The 16062-nt window shown below is 35.3% G+C and overlaps 1 protein-coding gene across 3 annotated transcripts in view; it reads right to left on the minus strand.

Annotated features, from left to right (window-relative positions):
- pcsk5b (proprotein convertase subtilisin/kexin type 5b) overlaps positions 1-16062 on the minus strand; it is a 94545-nt gene that overhangs the window by 42790 nt on the left and 35693 nt on the right. For all 3 annotated transcript variants that reach the window (XM_073818525.1, XM_073818527.1, XM_073818526.1), the window contains exons 11-17: positions 13039-13156; positions 12765-12953; positions 12441-12577; positions 9623-9748; positions 9431-9533; positions 7146-7339; positions 6981-7065 (exon numbers count right to left, since the gene is read on the minus strand). In XM_073818525.1, coding sequence (XP_073674626.1) covers positions 6981-7065; positions 7146-7339; positions 9431-9533; positions 9623-9748; positions 12441-12577; positions 12765-12953; positions 13039-13156 — 952 coding nt within the window. The remainder of the gene's footprint in view (positions 1-6980; positions 7066-7145; positions 7340-9430; positions 9534-9622; positions 9749-12440; positions 12578-12764; positions 12954-13038; positions 13157-16062) is intronic.

Raw genomic sequence — 16062 nt, forward strand, 5'->3', positions numbered from 1 at the left:
GTACCGATACCGAATCGTCCTTGTCTGCATCGCGATGCATCGTAAAAACGATTAATTTTGACACCCCTAGTTAAAAATCCACAAAGTGTTTTTTTTTTTTATTATCTTTAAAAGTAATATCCCCTTTTTAAAATCAGGTCATTCTCAGCTTCTTGTCGGTGTGACGGCACACAGACAGAGGCCACTCCCACGATAGTTGATTGACATGAGCGGCTTACCATAGACCCGCCCTCACCGAGCTGAAACACTCTGACTCTGATCGCCATTTTGTGACTCAGGTGCAGGGGAAGACAAGAATGTCTCTGATTGAACGATTGAGGTGTTCTGTTGTTAGATGTAATAATGAACATAGCTGTAGTCATTTACTACCATCATCTGAGCCACTGAAGATGCAGAGGATTAACGTTACTTTCGTTTTTGAAAGGAAAGCGCAAATCCCGATCTACATATGCGTCTATGTTCGTGCGAATCATTCGTGATGCAGCAAGTCATAAGGCAAGTCATGTCACTCGGCTGCCATCTTTGAAACACCTCTAGGGCATGCAAGTGCAGTTTCTATCTCTTTGAATGGGGAAACATCAAATTCTCCAAAACTGTTCACCAAGTTTACGATTAAATTTCATACTTGAAATCACCAATGAAATCTCACAAAAACTGCCTCATAAATTTTATTCCTTGTTCTCCAATAGCGTTAAAAAAGCTTATATTTCAGACTAGATCAGCCAGTGCGCATGCACAGTACTGAGCGCACGTCTCAGAGCACTGATTGTTTGTATAGCAACAGGGATTTTTAACGGCAGCTGCAGTGACACGCTGACTTTACTAATCAACGATTGGCTCTTTCATTAAGAAGGCGGGGCTTCACGGCCATAATGAGCGTTGCATTTTCTCCCATTCAAAACTATACGAGGGACACGTCTTGGGTATTCTAGTCTTTGGACGTCACACATACAAGATGCTGAGAATAGCTTGATTTGAAAAAGGGGAAATTATTTTCACAGATTAAAGGAACCATATGTAGGATTGTGGCCAAAACTGGTACTGCAATCACTTTCAAAATACTGTAGAATAGTGTATCCCCTCCCGCTCCCCCCTGACTCGAGGTTGCCAGCTAAGCTGCAGGATCCGTTTTCAGCCGTCTCCATCTTTCAAAGGCATCTCCTATACAAATCCTTGTTTTATTTCGGATTTTGTCACGACGTATTTCGGATTCATAACGAAGGTCTTTTAGGTTTCGTACATGTTTTATCCGACACGTTCGTAGCTGCAGCTGTAACTAGAGCAGTGCTGGCAACCCGGATGACGAAACTCTACTGACTTCGTGATTGGTAGATAGCTGGAGGGTGGAGCCTCAGGCCAAAACACAAAATGACAACAATAACATCAGTTGTGGGCTGCAACTTTCACTTTTAAATGACAATATCCTGGCCGGACCACTGTTGTCAGTGATATAAGTATTTGAAATGAACATGATTTCTTAATGTCTTAATGACATGTCAGGGTCATTTTATGATTAACTGACATAAATTTCTTACATACAGTTCCTTTAAATAAAAGCCACTGGGCGGATTTGATCATTATAGGGTGTTTGTGTATACACACTGCCAACACACATTTAAGTTCAAAAGTGAACTCTGCATCCGATGACCCCTTTAAAATGAGACCAAACAAGCAAAAATAAGCTAAAACCTAAAAAAAAAAATAGATAAATCAAGACTGTAAACTGGCATCATATTTCTGATTTCATCAACTGCTGTCATTTCAAAAACCAGAATTGGTCTTGGAAAATCGGGATATATGAGGACATTTAAAAATTTGATTAATAAACTAATTCAAAGTAATTTTTCAAGTTATTTAAAGCTATAAAATATTTTATTTGGTAAAAAAAAAAAAAAAAAACTTTAATCACAAATGACTACAACAGTCATGCAAATTAGTTGGTGTAAAAATGTAATCCCTGACGAAAATTCAGTTGCCATTTTATTTAATTTAAAAAATGCCTTATTATAGAATTTCCCTTGCTTGCTTCAACACTATGACGGCATTTTAGTGCCACGTTAAAAAATCAAAAATATAAAATTACGATATTAAAGTCGTAATATTATAAAAAATTATCGTAAAAATGTTTTGTGAATAAAGTCGAAATTACGAGAATTGGGAGCACCAGGAGAATTTGCCAAGCCACCGGAATTGATTTGAATATATGTGGAATTATTAGCAGAAATTATACCATGTGGTATACTCGCAAGGACAGTATGCTTGGAAATAATATTTCACGTCTTCGATTGTATTCATTAGGCCTATTTGTAGTGCGCCAGCCACCTAATAATAGCAATAAGCTTTGTGCTTTTTGGTACTTTTGATACAAAACAAAGTCTCAGCTTTAAAATCTGTCAGTTTAAAGCCAAATAAAAACAATGTGTCTTTCAATTATGTATTTTTCATGCTCTTTAATGTGGCGGGACAAATCGCTGTATTCATGGGAATCTTTTTTTTCGATTACAATGAGACATTCATTCATTTCATTAAATTATACAGTTTTATTTGTGAAATTCCACCACCTACTCCTTAAAAACATCTGTGGTGTCCAATCTTTCATCTGTCACATGTATATAATTAAAAACAACAATAAAACATTCTAAGAGTTGAAGTGGACTCCAACTTGTTAACATATTGACTATTGTTGTCTTTTCTGAAGAATATAAGGGACTATTTACAAGTTGTTTTATTCACGGTATAATACAGTAAATGATTGGAAAAAATATATTAACATCTTCCATTTATGATTTGTAGTGCGCCAGCCACCCAGTAATTGCAATAATTTTGTGCTTTATTGCTTTTAATATAACACCGCTCAGCTTTCAAATTTTGTCAGTTTTATCACGAAATACAAATTATAAATGTGTTTCCTCTTTATTTCAAGTTTCTAGCACAATATAAACGTGAAAGGAACATGAGAATGAATGAAAAAAAAAAAAAACAGTATAGCCTAATTTAATAAAACAGATGTCTCATTGTAATCGGAAAGATTTCGACTTTATTCTCATAATTTCGACTTTAATCTCGTAATCTTAGATTTCTTTTATTTTTTAACGTGGCAGTAAAACACTGTGGTAAAACACTGCAAAATAAATGGTTGAGTAAATAATGATTATAATATGTGAGGAAATACCTATCAAACTGGTTTTAATGCAGCACTGTAGAGCTGCTTTTTTAATCACACTTTTTATAAAAGGCCTACCATCTAAACTCATGCAGCAGACTAATAAACTTTTCCCAAAACAGCCACAAATGACTAGCCATATGAATAATTACAAAGACTGTAATTGCAACCTTAAACAGAGAAAAACTGTGGGCAGAAAAACTCATCTCATCTGTACACTATCCCTGCCATCCTGCTCAATACCTTCTGTAATATAAACAAGTCTAAAAAGATCAACAACGATGGATTAAAGTCCAAACGAGTGGGCGAAAAAACCTTTACGTATATTCAGAGAAAGTTTCAAAACCATTCACAGAACAGCTGCTGCGCATTACGCCAGATTTTGTGCCATGACCTGTTTTTCTTTTCTCCCTCTGTTTTTTCCACCTCTCTCTCTCCCTCTTTATCGAACGTCAGAGAGGAGTAGGAAAAGCCCAAGCACAATCACTCACTAGAGAGAGTATTTCAACATACGTCTGAACTCAAGAGCTACGACGTGTGTAACAGGACGTTTCCAGTGATAATTCAGCGTTTAGCCAATGTGGCTTTATTTTGACAGCTCTCAGCGTAGATCGTTGGAAAGTATCATTAATTTTAGTCCAGGTTTTTAACTGTATTTCATATACTGGCCCAAAAAAACATGTAGGAGGTGAAATACTTTTTTGATTTTCAAGGACTTCAGAGATCTCACTTATCAAACAAAGTCTTCTATTTCAAATTCTTAAAAACGACAAATAGATAAATAAAAATATACTAATAAAAAAATGAAGAAAAGCACATGCACTAAAGTATTACGTAGTATATTACACTTTTACTATAGTAATAATTTAATTTGTGTATAATTTCTTTATTTTTTCTTTGTTTTGTTTTTATAACTGTATTGCCTTAATGGTTTGAAGTTTTCTACCGTTTAAGGAAAAAAAAAAAAAATCGGAAAAAAGATTGACAAAATTGTTCCGAAATCCTGATACAAATGGTTTGCGAAACCACACCGAAGTCTTGATCTGAATCAAATGATTTGCGTTTCATGCTCTGAAGTTCCGATCTGAATAATGATTCACAAACCATCATTCCAGATCAGAAATGTGCATCGTTATTCATTTCATTCATTCAATTCGCGAAATAATTCACAAACCTGTTCCGATCTAAATCAATTGATTCATAATACACGCTCTGAAATTTTGATCTGAATAATGATTTACAAACCATAATTTCGTGAATCATTTGACTTCAACCAGGACTTCAAATAGTGTATCGCAAATCATTTGATTTGAATCATTCAATTCGCAAAATGATTCACAAACCAGTTACGATCTAAATCAAATGATTCGCGATACACGCTCTGAAGTTCCGATCTAAATAATGATTTGCAAACCATCATTCTAAATCTGAAATTCTGATCTGAATAATGATTCAAGAACAATCATTTCATTTGAGGACTCGGAGTGCAGATCGCAATTCATTCAACTTAAATTGGAACTTTGCTTATCCCAAATCATTTGAGTTGAATCATTCTATTTACCAAAAGGGTTAACAAAGCAGTTAAGATCTTAATAAAATTATTTGTGATATATGCTGCGAAGTTCCGATTTGAATAAAGATTTGCAAACCATCATTCCAGAAGAGAAAATGCATATCGTGAATCACTTGATTTCATTCAAGACTTCAAATTGTGTATTGCAAAACATTTTACTTGAATTATTCAATTCGCAAAATGATTTACAACCCAGTTACAATCTTAATCAAATGATTTGCGTTACATGCTCTGAAGTCCCAATCTGAATCAAATTATTCGCAAACCATCATTCCAGATAACGAAATGGTGTATTGCGAATTATTTGATTTCGATCAGGACTTCAAATCATTTGATTTTAATTATTCAATTTGCAAAATGATTCACAAACCAGTTACGGTCTTAATCAAATGATTGACGATACATGCCCCAAAATTCAGATCTGAATAATGATCATTCTAGATGAGGAAACCGCAAATCATTTGATTTGAATCATTCAATTTGCTAAATGATACACAAATCCGTTCCAATCTAAATCAAATGCAATACATGCTCTGAACTTCTAATCTGAATAATGATTCATGGACCATAATTTCATTTCAAGACTCGGAGCGCAGATCACGAATCATTCGACTTAAATTGGAACTTTGTGTATCGCAAATCATTTGATTTCGTTCAGGACTTCAAATCTTGTATTGCGAATCATTTGATTTGAATGATTCAATTTGCAAAATGATTCACAAACCAGTTACGATCTTAATCAAATGATCCGTGATACATGCTCCGAAGTCCCGATCTGATTCAAGCGATTCGCAAACCATTATTCCAGATGAGAAAATGCGTATTGTGAATCATTTGATTTCCATCAGGACTTCAAAATCATGTATTCACAGGAACAATCATTTTAGACCAGGACTTGAAGAGCAGATCACAAATCATTTGACTTAAATTGAAACTTTGCATATCGCAAATTATTTCATTTTGATCAAGACTTCAAATCGTGTATCGCAAATTATTTGATTTGAATCATTCTATTTGCGAAATGATTTACAAACCAGTTCTGATCTAAATCAAATGACTCGTGATACATGCTCCAAAGTTCTGATCTGAATGATTTGCAAACCATCATTCAAGATCAGGAATCATTTGATTTCGATTGGGACTTCAAATCATGTATCGCAAATCATTTGATTTGAATCATTCTATTCGCGAAATTATTTGCAAACCAGTTGTGATCTAAATTAAATGACTCGTGATACATGCTCCAAAGTTCACAAACCATCATTCAAGATCAGGAATCATTTGATTTCAACTGAATTCAATTTGAATGACTCAATTCGTGAAATGTTTCACAAACCAGTTACAAATTTGATTCGCGATACATACTCCAAAGTCCCAATCTGAATCAAATGATTCATAAACCATCATTTCAGATAACAAAATGCATATTGTTAATCATTTGATTTCATTCGGGACATCAAAATCGTGTATCGCAAATCATTTGATTTGAATTAATCCATTTGCGAAATGATTCACAAACCAGTTACGATCTTAATCAAATGATTCGCAATACATGTTCCGAAGTCCAAATCTGAATCAAATTATTCGCAAACCATCATTCTAGACAAAAAAAAAAAAGCCAATTGGGTGTTATTTGATTTCGATCAGGACTTCAAATCGATCTGAATCAAACGATTTTAGGATTTCTGAACAGTGAATCATTTAGCAACACAATGATTTAACTAATTTGAAGTTTCGAAAAGATCAGTTTCAATGTGCTTTTTAAAATCGTTACAAGCAATGATGAAATTAAAAAATGAATGGCTATTTTCCTTTAAACTGGTTTTTGCTAGAGAATCACTTGAAATGAATGATCATATTCACGATTTTTAATCAACAGGAGCGGTTCCAGCGTAAACTTCATCTGTTCCTCTTTTCAGGACTTCAGCCATGTTTACACAACACTGTCGGTAATACTACTTTCTTAGCTTGATGGTTTTCTGACATTAACTGACATAAGCAAAAAAGATATGGCGTCTTTTAAATTGCATGAAAAGATATGTGCTTACTGACCAAATTTAAACACTAATTTCACAGATACATTGTCTTTCAATAATTCAAGCACTTTTCAAGTTCCTCTTCAGGAATTTTGCCATTTTCCAGGGTTTTCCAGGCAATGCATTTCAAAAAGTCAAATTCAAGTACTTAAAGCACTTTAAGCACCTTGTACCAAAATACTGTAGTTGTTGCAATGGGCTGAGTTACCTGAGACCAATTTGGCATTCTGTGCAGATATTCGCAGATGTGCATTTCTTGCAATTCTCGCTGCACTTCCGGCACATGGTGAGGTCTGTGAGAGAAGAGCCACATGAGGTCTCAAATTCAACACAATTCACATCTACGAGTGAGATGAAATGAAATTGGACTTGCCCAGGTCCAGGTAGAAGCCGTCAAGACAGGAGCTGATGCAGCTGTTTCCTCCCTCCACGAGGTACAGTCCCAGGCGGCAGGTGGAGCACTGATCGCTGCGGCTGCCGACGCAAGACTCACACATCGGTGAGCACTTCTTACAGCGCTTCTTATCGTCCCGGAAAAAGCCAGTCGGACACTCAGGTACACACATCCTGAGAGACAGACAGACGGAGGTGGAAAGAGAAATGGAGAGAGACAGACACAGACAGGAAGAGCCACATGAGACGAGAAAAATCAACATCTGGCAGACGCGAGGAAAGACTTTCACCAGGAAACAAAGGCAAAAGTCAGGGTCTGAGAAAGCCATCAGCTCCAGATGTGAGCATGGCTTGTGTAACTTGGGATGCCGGAGAACAAAAAATCTATAAATGTAATCTTGACACGTGCACGTACACACAAACACGCAGTGTCTGGGAAGATGCGAGATGTTAGCAGGGGAACGCAGACACACAGCTGTTGTCAGCATGTGCTTTCATGTTTTTATACGAGTTAATTAATCTTTTAACTCACAAGTAAAATCATTTTCAGTAAAAAAAAATAATACTTTTAGTAATAGAAGCTTTTTGCAAATGTATTAAAACTTTCTGAATTCGTTGGTAGCTGTAATTATGTTACGCAACACACATGCTCCAGGTTGGGGTCTTGTGTCACTCTGTAGGGAGTTTATTTTGCAATAATGACCGACTGGCTGTACATTAGCCGGTTCATTATAAGGCTACATACCAGACAAATGAATACATGGACATTTAATACTGATCTGAGTCAATGGAAAATGTGCCAAGTTCATAGAAATGTACTCAAGTACTCATGCTGCTTTCATACACTACTGTGTAAAAGTTCTAAGGTAAGGTTCTCTTTTCTCATTTATTTGAGTATAAAAAAAAATACAGTAATTTTGTGAAATATTGTTACAATTTAAAATAACTGTTTTCTCTATGAATATATTTTAAAATGTAATTTATTCCTGTGACGCAAAGCTGAATTTTCAGCATCATTACTCCAGTCGTCAGTGTCACATTATCCTTCAGAAATCATTCTAATATTATCAATGTTGAAAACAGCTGCTGCTTATATTTTTGTGGAAACAGTGATACAATTAAAAAGAGCAGCTTTTCTTTTAAAAATAGAAATCCTTTGTAACTTTTTAAATGTCATTAACATTATAAATGTAACTTAAGATACATTTAATAAATAAAAATAAGAGTATTATTGTAATGTAAAAATCTACTAACCCTGACCTTCTGAACAGTAATGTAATGCAAAAACAAATGAGATTTTCATATAAAAAGTTAAAATTGAATGACAAAAAATGTCTTAATTGTCACATCTTATTATGCAATTTAATATTGATTAAATGTTTCCAAAATTTTAAAAGGTGAAATCTATTTTTTTACAAATATCATTAAATTACAATAGAGCTGTCAATGAATTTAAAAAGAATTAAATTGCACATTTTAAAAAATTAATTGTGATTAATCCCACATAACAATAACGTTTTTAAATATACTTTTATATTGCCATCATTTTACATTCTTCAAAATTAATGCAGCAACAACATAAAGACAGTGTAATTTTTAATATTTGTTTAATGGCATCTTTTTTTTTATGACTGAAGGCAAGTATAACTGATACCAATATTACTGATGTCTTGGAAATTGTTCCTTTTCCCCTAAAAATTAACTATTGACTATAGCCATTCAACATTATATAGTATTATATGTATATAAGAGCCAACAATTTTAACATTTGTTAGACTTATAAAAGCTTCTAATTTTAGTGAACTTAAAACGATCTTCACATAAACCCATTATAATAAATGTCATATTTACCTGTGCCCTTCGGCAAGTTGGAAATATACAAGAATTGAATAAAGTTATCAAACACTAAAAAAAAATTAAATATAGATGAATTTGTAAAGCTACAAAAGTTATTGATTTCCTTATTTTATCTTTGTTCTGTGATTAACAGACATCACAGCAGCTGGGTTATTAGCTTATTTGGCTGCTATTACTTTAAGAGCTGCCGCTGCTAAACGTGACATGGATCTGATGCACATTATTGTTGTTTCGCTCGCTTTAATATTACATGATTCAGGCTACAGCGTGCTCCATGAGCACAGTATAACGGCTGACAGGACAGGACAGAGTTTGGAGACCACTGGTATAAGTTAATAACACACCAAAACAAACACACCAATCAAGTATAGTTATTAAGGTGTACTGATGTTGTGAAAAGCTGTGTACCTGGTGTTGTTCTTGAACTTGAGGAAGTAGTGGAGGCAAGTGATGCACTGCTGGGGCCCTGGACCCTCACAGCCATTGTCACCACACTCAGGGTGGCACAAGCCTTATGTGATAAAACAGAAACTGATCAGTTTCCACAGTGCTGGAACATCCACACTACTCAGCAATGCACAATGAAATTATAGTACTTACCAACATACTCCTCACTGTATTCGTCATCAGGCTGAGGCTCTGCCAGTGAGCGGGGCTTGTCACTGCGGAATGAGTATGGATGCACGGAGGTGCCATAAAGTATAAGAGACCACTCTTTCAGCTTGCCTGGAATGAATCACAAGTCAGTCGTGTGCAATGCATATCATTAAGAATCAATCATTTATAGCACTCACATTTCTCAGCCTTCCCAAATGAAAGAGATTATTCACTAGTATGTCAGTATCAGTACTTAAACTAAGCAGACAAAAACTGATGAAATTAACGTAGAACTGCTATTAGATATTCAATAAAGAAACATCTCTATCGCCTCCTCTGAGCCCAGTTTTAACAGACCCCTTAAAACGTGCAGTGGGTTTGTTGGGGAGTAATTGAGAATGAATGGGGGAAAGAGGAGGCAATGCCTCTATCCCGATATGATTGGTTATGAATGGTTATAATTGGTTCATGTGATGAATCCAGCCTCTTGCTCATGCGCATTCACAAATCAGCCTGAATGAACAATATAATGGCGTTAATGGGAAGACTAATTGAAAAAAGGTAAGTAAACAGCTCATACACGTAGATTCATCAAAATAAGACTTAAAGGGCATGAAAACGTAATCTGTGGGAGTTTTTAGTGAGTAATCAGCTTGGTGAAATTTAAAGTAAATGACTGATGATCAGAAAAACTCAAAAATAGGTAAAAGTTGACTATTAAAATGAAAAACTGAACATACGTTCACAAATAAAATATATCATTTAAATTGTAAGTGTCTTGAGTAGTCATTTTGGAATAAATGTAAAATGCTTAAACTTGATGTGATTCATACTTGGCTTTAATAAATAGAATATAGATTATGTTGTTAATGTAAAAATATAAAATAGAATTGTTTTCTTTCTTTTTTTTCTTCCATTCATTTCTTTTCCCCTTTTCCTCTTTCTTTCTTTTCTTTTTTCCTTTCTTTCTTTGTCTTTTTTTCTTTCTTTCTTGAAAACGTGACTGGGACACAAATTTACATTTGATTAAAAATAATCTATTTCATTTAAACAACAGATTTTGATATGTTGTATTATTAAAGTGATATATTTTCTCATAATTAGATGCTGTCATTAAAACAATATATGTTTCACATTAAAATGACATTTTCTAGTAATAGTGAAATGCTGTTATTAAAACAGTGTAATTTTCTCATTAAAATGACATTTTCTAGTTATAGTGAAATGCTGTTATTAAAACAGTATAATTTTCTAATTAAAATGACATTTTCTTGTAATAATGAGATGATATTAAAACAACATTTTTAAGACTCATGAGATTAAAAGAATATATATTTTCTTCTAATAATACTTTTTTTCATAAAAAGCAGTATGCTTTCCCCATTATAATAATATATTATATTTTCAAAACAACATTTTGTATGTGACGTGACAAAAATAGATGTCACATCCAGCTTTAAAGGGGTCATCGGGTGCAAAACTAAGGTTGTTTGAACATTAATGTGTGTTGGTAGTTTGTGTACACAACCACCCTACATTGATAAAAATCTACCCAGTGGTATTTCTTTAATCTTTAAAAGTAATATCCCCTTTTTAAAATCAGTTCATTCTCAGCTTCTTGTCATTGTGACAAAACACATTTGATTGACATGAGCGTTTTACATTAGACCCGCCCTCACCGGGCTGAAAAAGTCCAAATACGATCGCCATTGTGTGACTCAGGTGCAGAGGAAGACAGTAATTGAGCGATTGAGGTGTTCTGTTGTTGGATGTAATAATGAACATAGTAGTCGTCATTTACTCCCGACATCTGAGCCGCTGAAGACGCAGAGGTTTAACGTGACTTTCGTTTTGAAATGGAAAGTGCCGATCCACATATGCATCTATGTTTGTGTGAATCATTCGTGATGCAGCTTCACCCACAGCAGAAGTGAGTATAAGGGGTTTTTATGCATCTTTGCAAATGGCCTTTCTTAATAATGTGCTTGTTGGCATGTTTCGCCGCTAAACGCAGCTAAAGTAAACGTTATCCCAGAGAGGGGCGGGGCGAGCAGAGCATTTAAAGGGGCCATGTCTTAAAATGAGCTGAAATTTTGCATAGCTGATTTTGACAAGGTAAAAGGGTGTTTTTTACACTACTAGTGAGAATGTTTAACCAAAGTATATTAGAGACTTTTCATTAAGACCCTAAAGAATCATATGAACTTGTGGAAAATGGGAATCCGATGACCCCTTTAATATTTAATATTTAATTGGCAGTCGCCAGTTTTAAAACTAACTTGGATGAATATGAATCTCACAGATCACTCAATTAACTTTTATTCTTTGGGTCACCCTACCTGAACTGTTAAACTGTAAATCACCACAGTAAATGTTGGTACTGTGGTAGTTTTTAGTCAAAAATCATTAGGTAAATTATTATATTAAGTAAATATCATGTTCCATGAAGATATTTTGTAAGTTTCCAACCAAAAATGTATAAAAACTTAATTTTTGATTAGTAATATGCATTGCTAAGAACTTCATTTGGACAGCCTTAAGGCGATTTTTCTCAATATTTAGATTTTTTTGCACCCTCAGATCCAGATTTTCAAATAGTTGTATATCTCTGTCAAATATTCTACTAACAAACCATACATCAATGTAAAGCTTATTTATTCAGCTTTTAGATGATGTATAACTCTCAGTTTCAAAAAAATGACCCTTATGACTGGTTTTGTGGTCCAGGGTCACATATATTAGTGAAATCATGTCTGCATAAGACCATATGGTGTTTTCAAAGGTGAAGTAACAAGTAGTGAGTTTTGTCTGGAGAAAGTACCTGGTGCTTTCTGGCTCCTGAGTTGGGACGGAGAGTCATAGATCTCTAGTATCCAGTCTCCAGCAGCTTTCTCTCCCCAGCAGTGAGTTGTCATGAATTCCCAGTTCTTAAAGCCCTCCATTGAGTGATCAAACAGCCTGCAGTAACAATAAACAGATGCTATATCACAGCACAAAATGCGCTTAAAAATACTGGACCAATTGAGTGGAAATCTGGGAATTCTTCCACTGAAATTCACCAGGGAGAAAGAACAAACCACAATAGGCAGTAAATCTATCAAAGTAGCCATTTACTGAAGATTACTGCATCGTCTGTATACTGTACCTATTGGCGAGCAGCTGTGACTTTGTCCCTGATGGTGACGTTAAGTTGATTGACAAATCTCCTCGCCGCGGGTGAGTAATTGTAATACGCACAACCACATGCTCCAGATAAATAACATGATGGTTTACGCTATCCGTGCAGCCTGTCGCCTTGTACACCGAACGAACGACATGCTCTGGACGGATGGTTCTACGGGAAACAAATCTACATTTACTTTGACTTGTAAAACTTATAAATGACCTGATGTGGGAGGTTCAAGAGCTGTTGCATATACCTGATTTGTTTATCGGCATTCTCCACACAGATGTGCTGTGTGGGAACTTGTTTCCAGCGCTCTGCCTCTTTCACCATGGCCTCCGCGTCCATCAGCCCGAAGCCATACAGGTGACTGACTGTAAGAATATTTACAACTTAACTGTTCAACAAAAAAATAACAATATGCACACAGATTTAGAGTTACTATTAACATCAAAATTACTATTAATCATGATGCAGATCAGTGCTATATGTGACCCAGTCTCAGCCTCAGACGTCACGCCCACGGAACGTAACACTTAACTGGAAACACTTCAGGAATGTCGAAGTCGTCATCTGATTAGTTGAATTTGATCGGATTTCCGGGAGACGTGAGTGTCGCGTTTATTTTCGGTCCGCCGGGAAACAAAGCGCAGACTGATTTACTCGGCATTTTGCTAAAAGGTGCTTATGCAGACGCCATTGTTGTTTAACACAATTGCGACGTTCGCGAACAAATTACTGACTTACTGCTTGTTTTCCCTCTTCTTCGTTATCTTTCAATGCTGGTTATGTCAATGACTGACTTGTTGCACGCCAGTCTGTTGTTGTGGGGGCATTTCCACGCCCCGAAACGTGACGCTGAACGAAACAAACTGTGATTGGTTGTTTGACATGTGCCTTGGCCAATGAAAGCTGCCATGAATTCCAGACCTTCAGCCGTCAGTCTGAAGGTCTGGCTATGCGAGACTATATGTGACCTGATCTGCTGAAATGAGTCGGAAGTCGCAACATTTTATTTTAAGATACGACCGATAATGTGGAAAAAGAATGAAAAAACAGATTTTTCTTTAAATAGCTAATTTCAAAGAACAGACATTCAATAATAATCTCCCCAAGTTTCGTAGTCCAGATAATTGAGTAAAAATATTTAAATGACTATTAAAGTTGGCTTCAAGTTTTACTAAATTCGCTGGAAATGAACATTGCTTTTCTCAACTCCTCTCGTCACTTCTGAGCATTTCCCCATTTTTCAGGTATCCCCTGAAACGTCACTATCTCTGTATAAAACCAATCAAAAAGCTTAGAAATGTACACAAACGGCGATATAAAAGCTAATAATTTGTCAGTTTCGACTGACCGGCACTCAGTTGGTCCAGCCATCCTTATCAGACTAGCATCTAGCGGAAACGGAGCATGAATTTGTCACCCCTGTGGATGAGGATCACGACGATAATGAAAACGTTGAACAGCCTGTGACTGACGTTGGGGAAGTTAATAGGGTCATGTCTAGTTGTAAAGCAGTGTGTGTGGGAACAGTTAGCAGTGATCGAGATGACAAGTTAGCCAAAATACGTGCCTTATGCTGTAAAGGTTGTAAACTCAACGATGGAGTTTTCTGTCTTACTGCGTGTACATGAGCCTCAACCTGGTTTAATAGCATTTATATATATATTTATATTTATATATATATATATATATATATATATATATATATACACATACATACATACATATACATATACATATACATATATATATATATATACACATACATACACACAATGTCTTTGGTCACATTAAGCTGTAAAATAAATAGTTTATCCATTTAAATGCAATAGATTTTGAAAGATATCAACAAAAAAAATGGGCAAAAAAACTTTAAAAGCAATTTTCTCTGGTTTTCAATTGGAAAAAAGCAACAACAAAAAAAGCAGACGACCAAAATTTAAATGGGTATATCCAGAGGTGTCAGAAGTACACACATTCTTTACTTAAGTAAAAGTATAGATACCTGTGTTTAAAAAGACTCTAGCAAAAGTTGAAGTATTGACTCAAATTTTTACTCAAGTTAAAGTAAAAAGTACAAGCTCTAAAACATACTTAAAGTATAAAAGTATAAAGTAAGAATCATTTCTGACCTCCACGTGTTTTTTCAAATTGGAAGGCGAATTCTTGAATGCCAGAAGGTTGTGGCGTTTTAGTAGACACAATTTACAATACATTCTCCAGGAGTCTTTTTTGCTGCCAGCGATTTCAAACATTTCTCTGAGGTAAGGCCAGGGATGTGGGATGTGTTGCTGGTCTTCACTCCACTCTCCATCGCCCAGGAAATCTCCACTATCACCCTCACCAGTTTTATCAGTCATTTCGCCAGTTTTATCAGTACATTATGCTTCTTGGTGCTATGATTTCCCAACGAGTAGTTGCCTGGTTTTAGTTAGTTTTTATCGTTTTACGTTTAACGTCTTGTGCATGTCAGAGCGAGTAAAAACAAATGCACCAATAGGATTGTCTTTTCTGTGTGTTTACATACGTTTCTAAGCGTGAGCCAATCAGTCTGTTGTATGCATGCCGCATATTATTGACATGGATGGGTCAAACGCGTTGGGAAATGGCATAATTTTTAAATGCAAAAACAACGACACTGATTTGAAAATGTAGGGAGTAGAAAGTACAGATACTCATGCTAAAATGTACGAAGTAAAAGTAGAAAGTTGGCACAAAAATAAGTAGTGAAGTAAAGTATAGATACCCGAAAATTCTACTTAAGTACAGTAACAAAGTATTTGTACTTCGTTACTTCCCATCTCTGGGTATATCTTTAAAACCACTCACAGTATGACTTTGAATAGTATATCATTTTAAAGTTTACGGTCTCTTCTTTTTTTTACATCTCCATTGAGACCTAAAAATTTGGGTCATTGTGACTAATTTTGCTGGATCAGGTCACATATTAGTATAACTGAGACACTAGTCGTTTTTTGAAACGGATGAAACGTAATCGTTGAATTAAGTCATCTTTTTTTTTTTTCTTTGCGCACAGTAAGTTTTCTTGTAGCTTCATACAATTACTGTTGATGTCACATGGACTATTTTAACAATGTCCTTACTACTTTTCTGGGCCTTGAACATGTCAGTTGCTTTGCTGTCTATGCAGGGTCAGAAAGCTCTCGGATCTCATCAAAAATATCGTTATTTGTGTTGAAGATGAACGAAGGTCTTCCGAGTTTGGAACGACATCAGGGTGAATAATTAATGATAGAAATTTTCTTTTTGGTTG

Source organism: Garra rufa, chromosome 15 (genome assembly GCF_049309525.1).
Source record: "Garra rufa chromosome 15, GarRuf1.0, whole genome shotgun sequence".
NCBI classification, from domain to species: domain Eukaryota; kingdom Metazoa; phylum Chordata; class Actinopteri; order Cypriniformes; family Cyprinidae; genus Garra; species Garra rufa.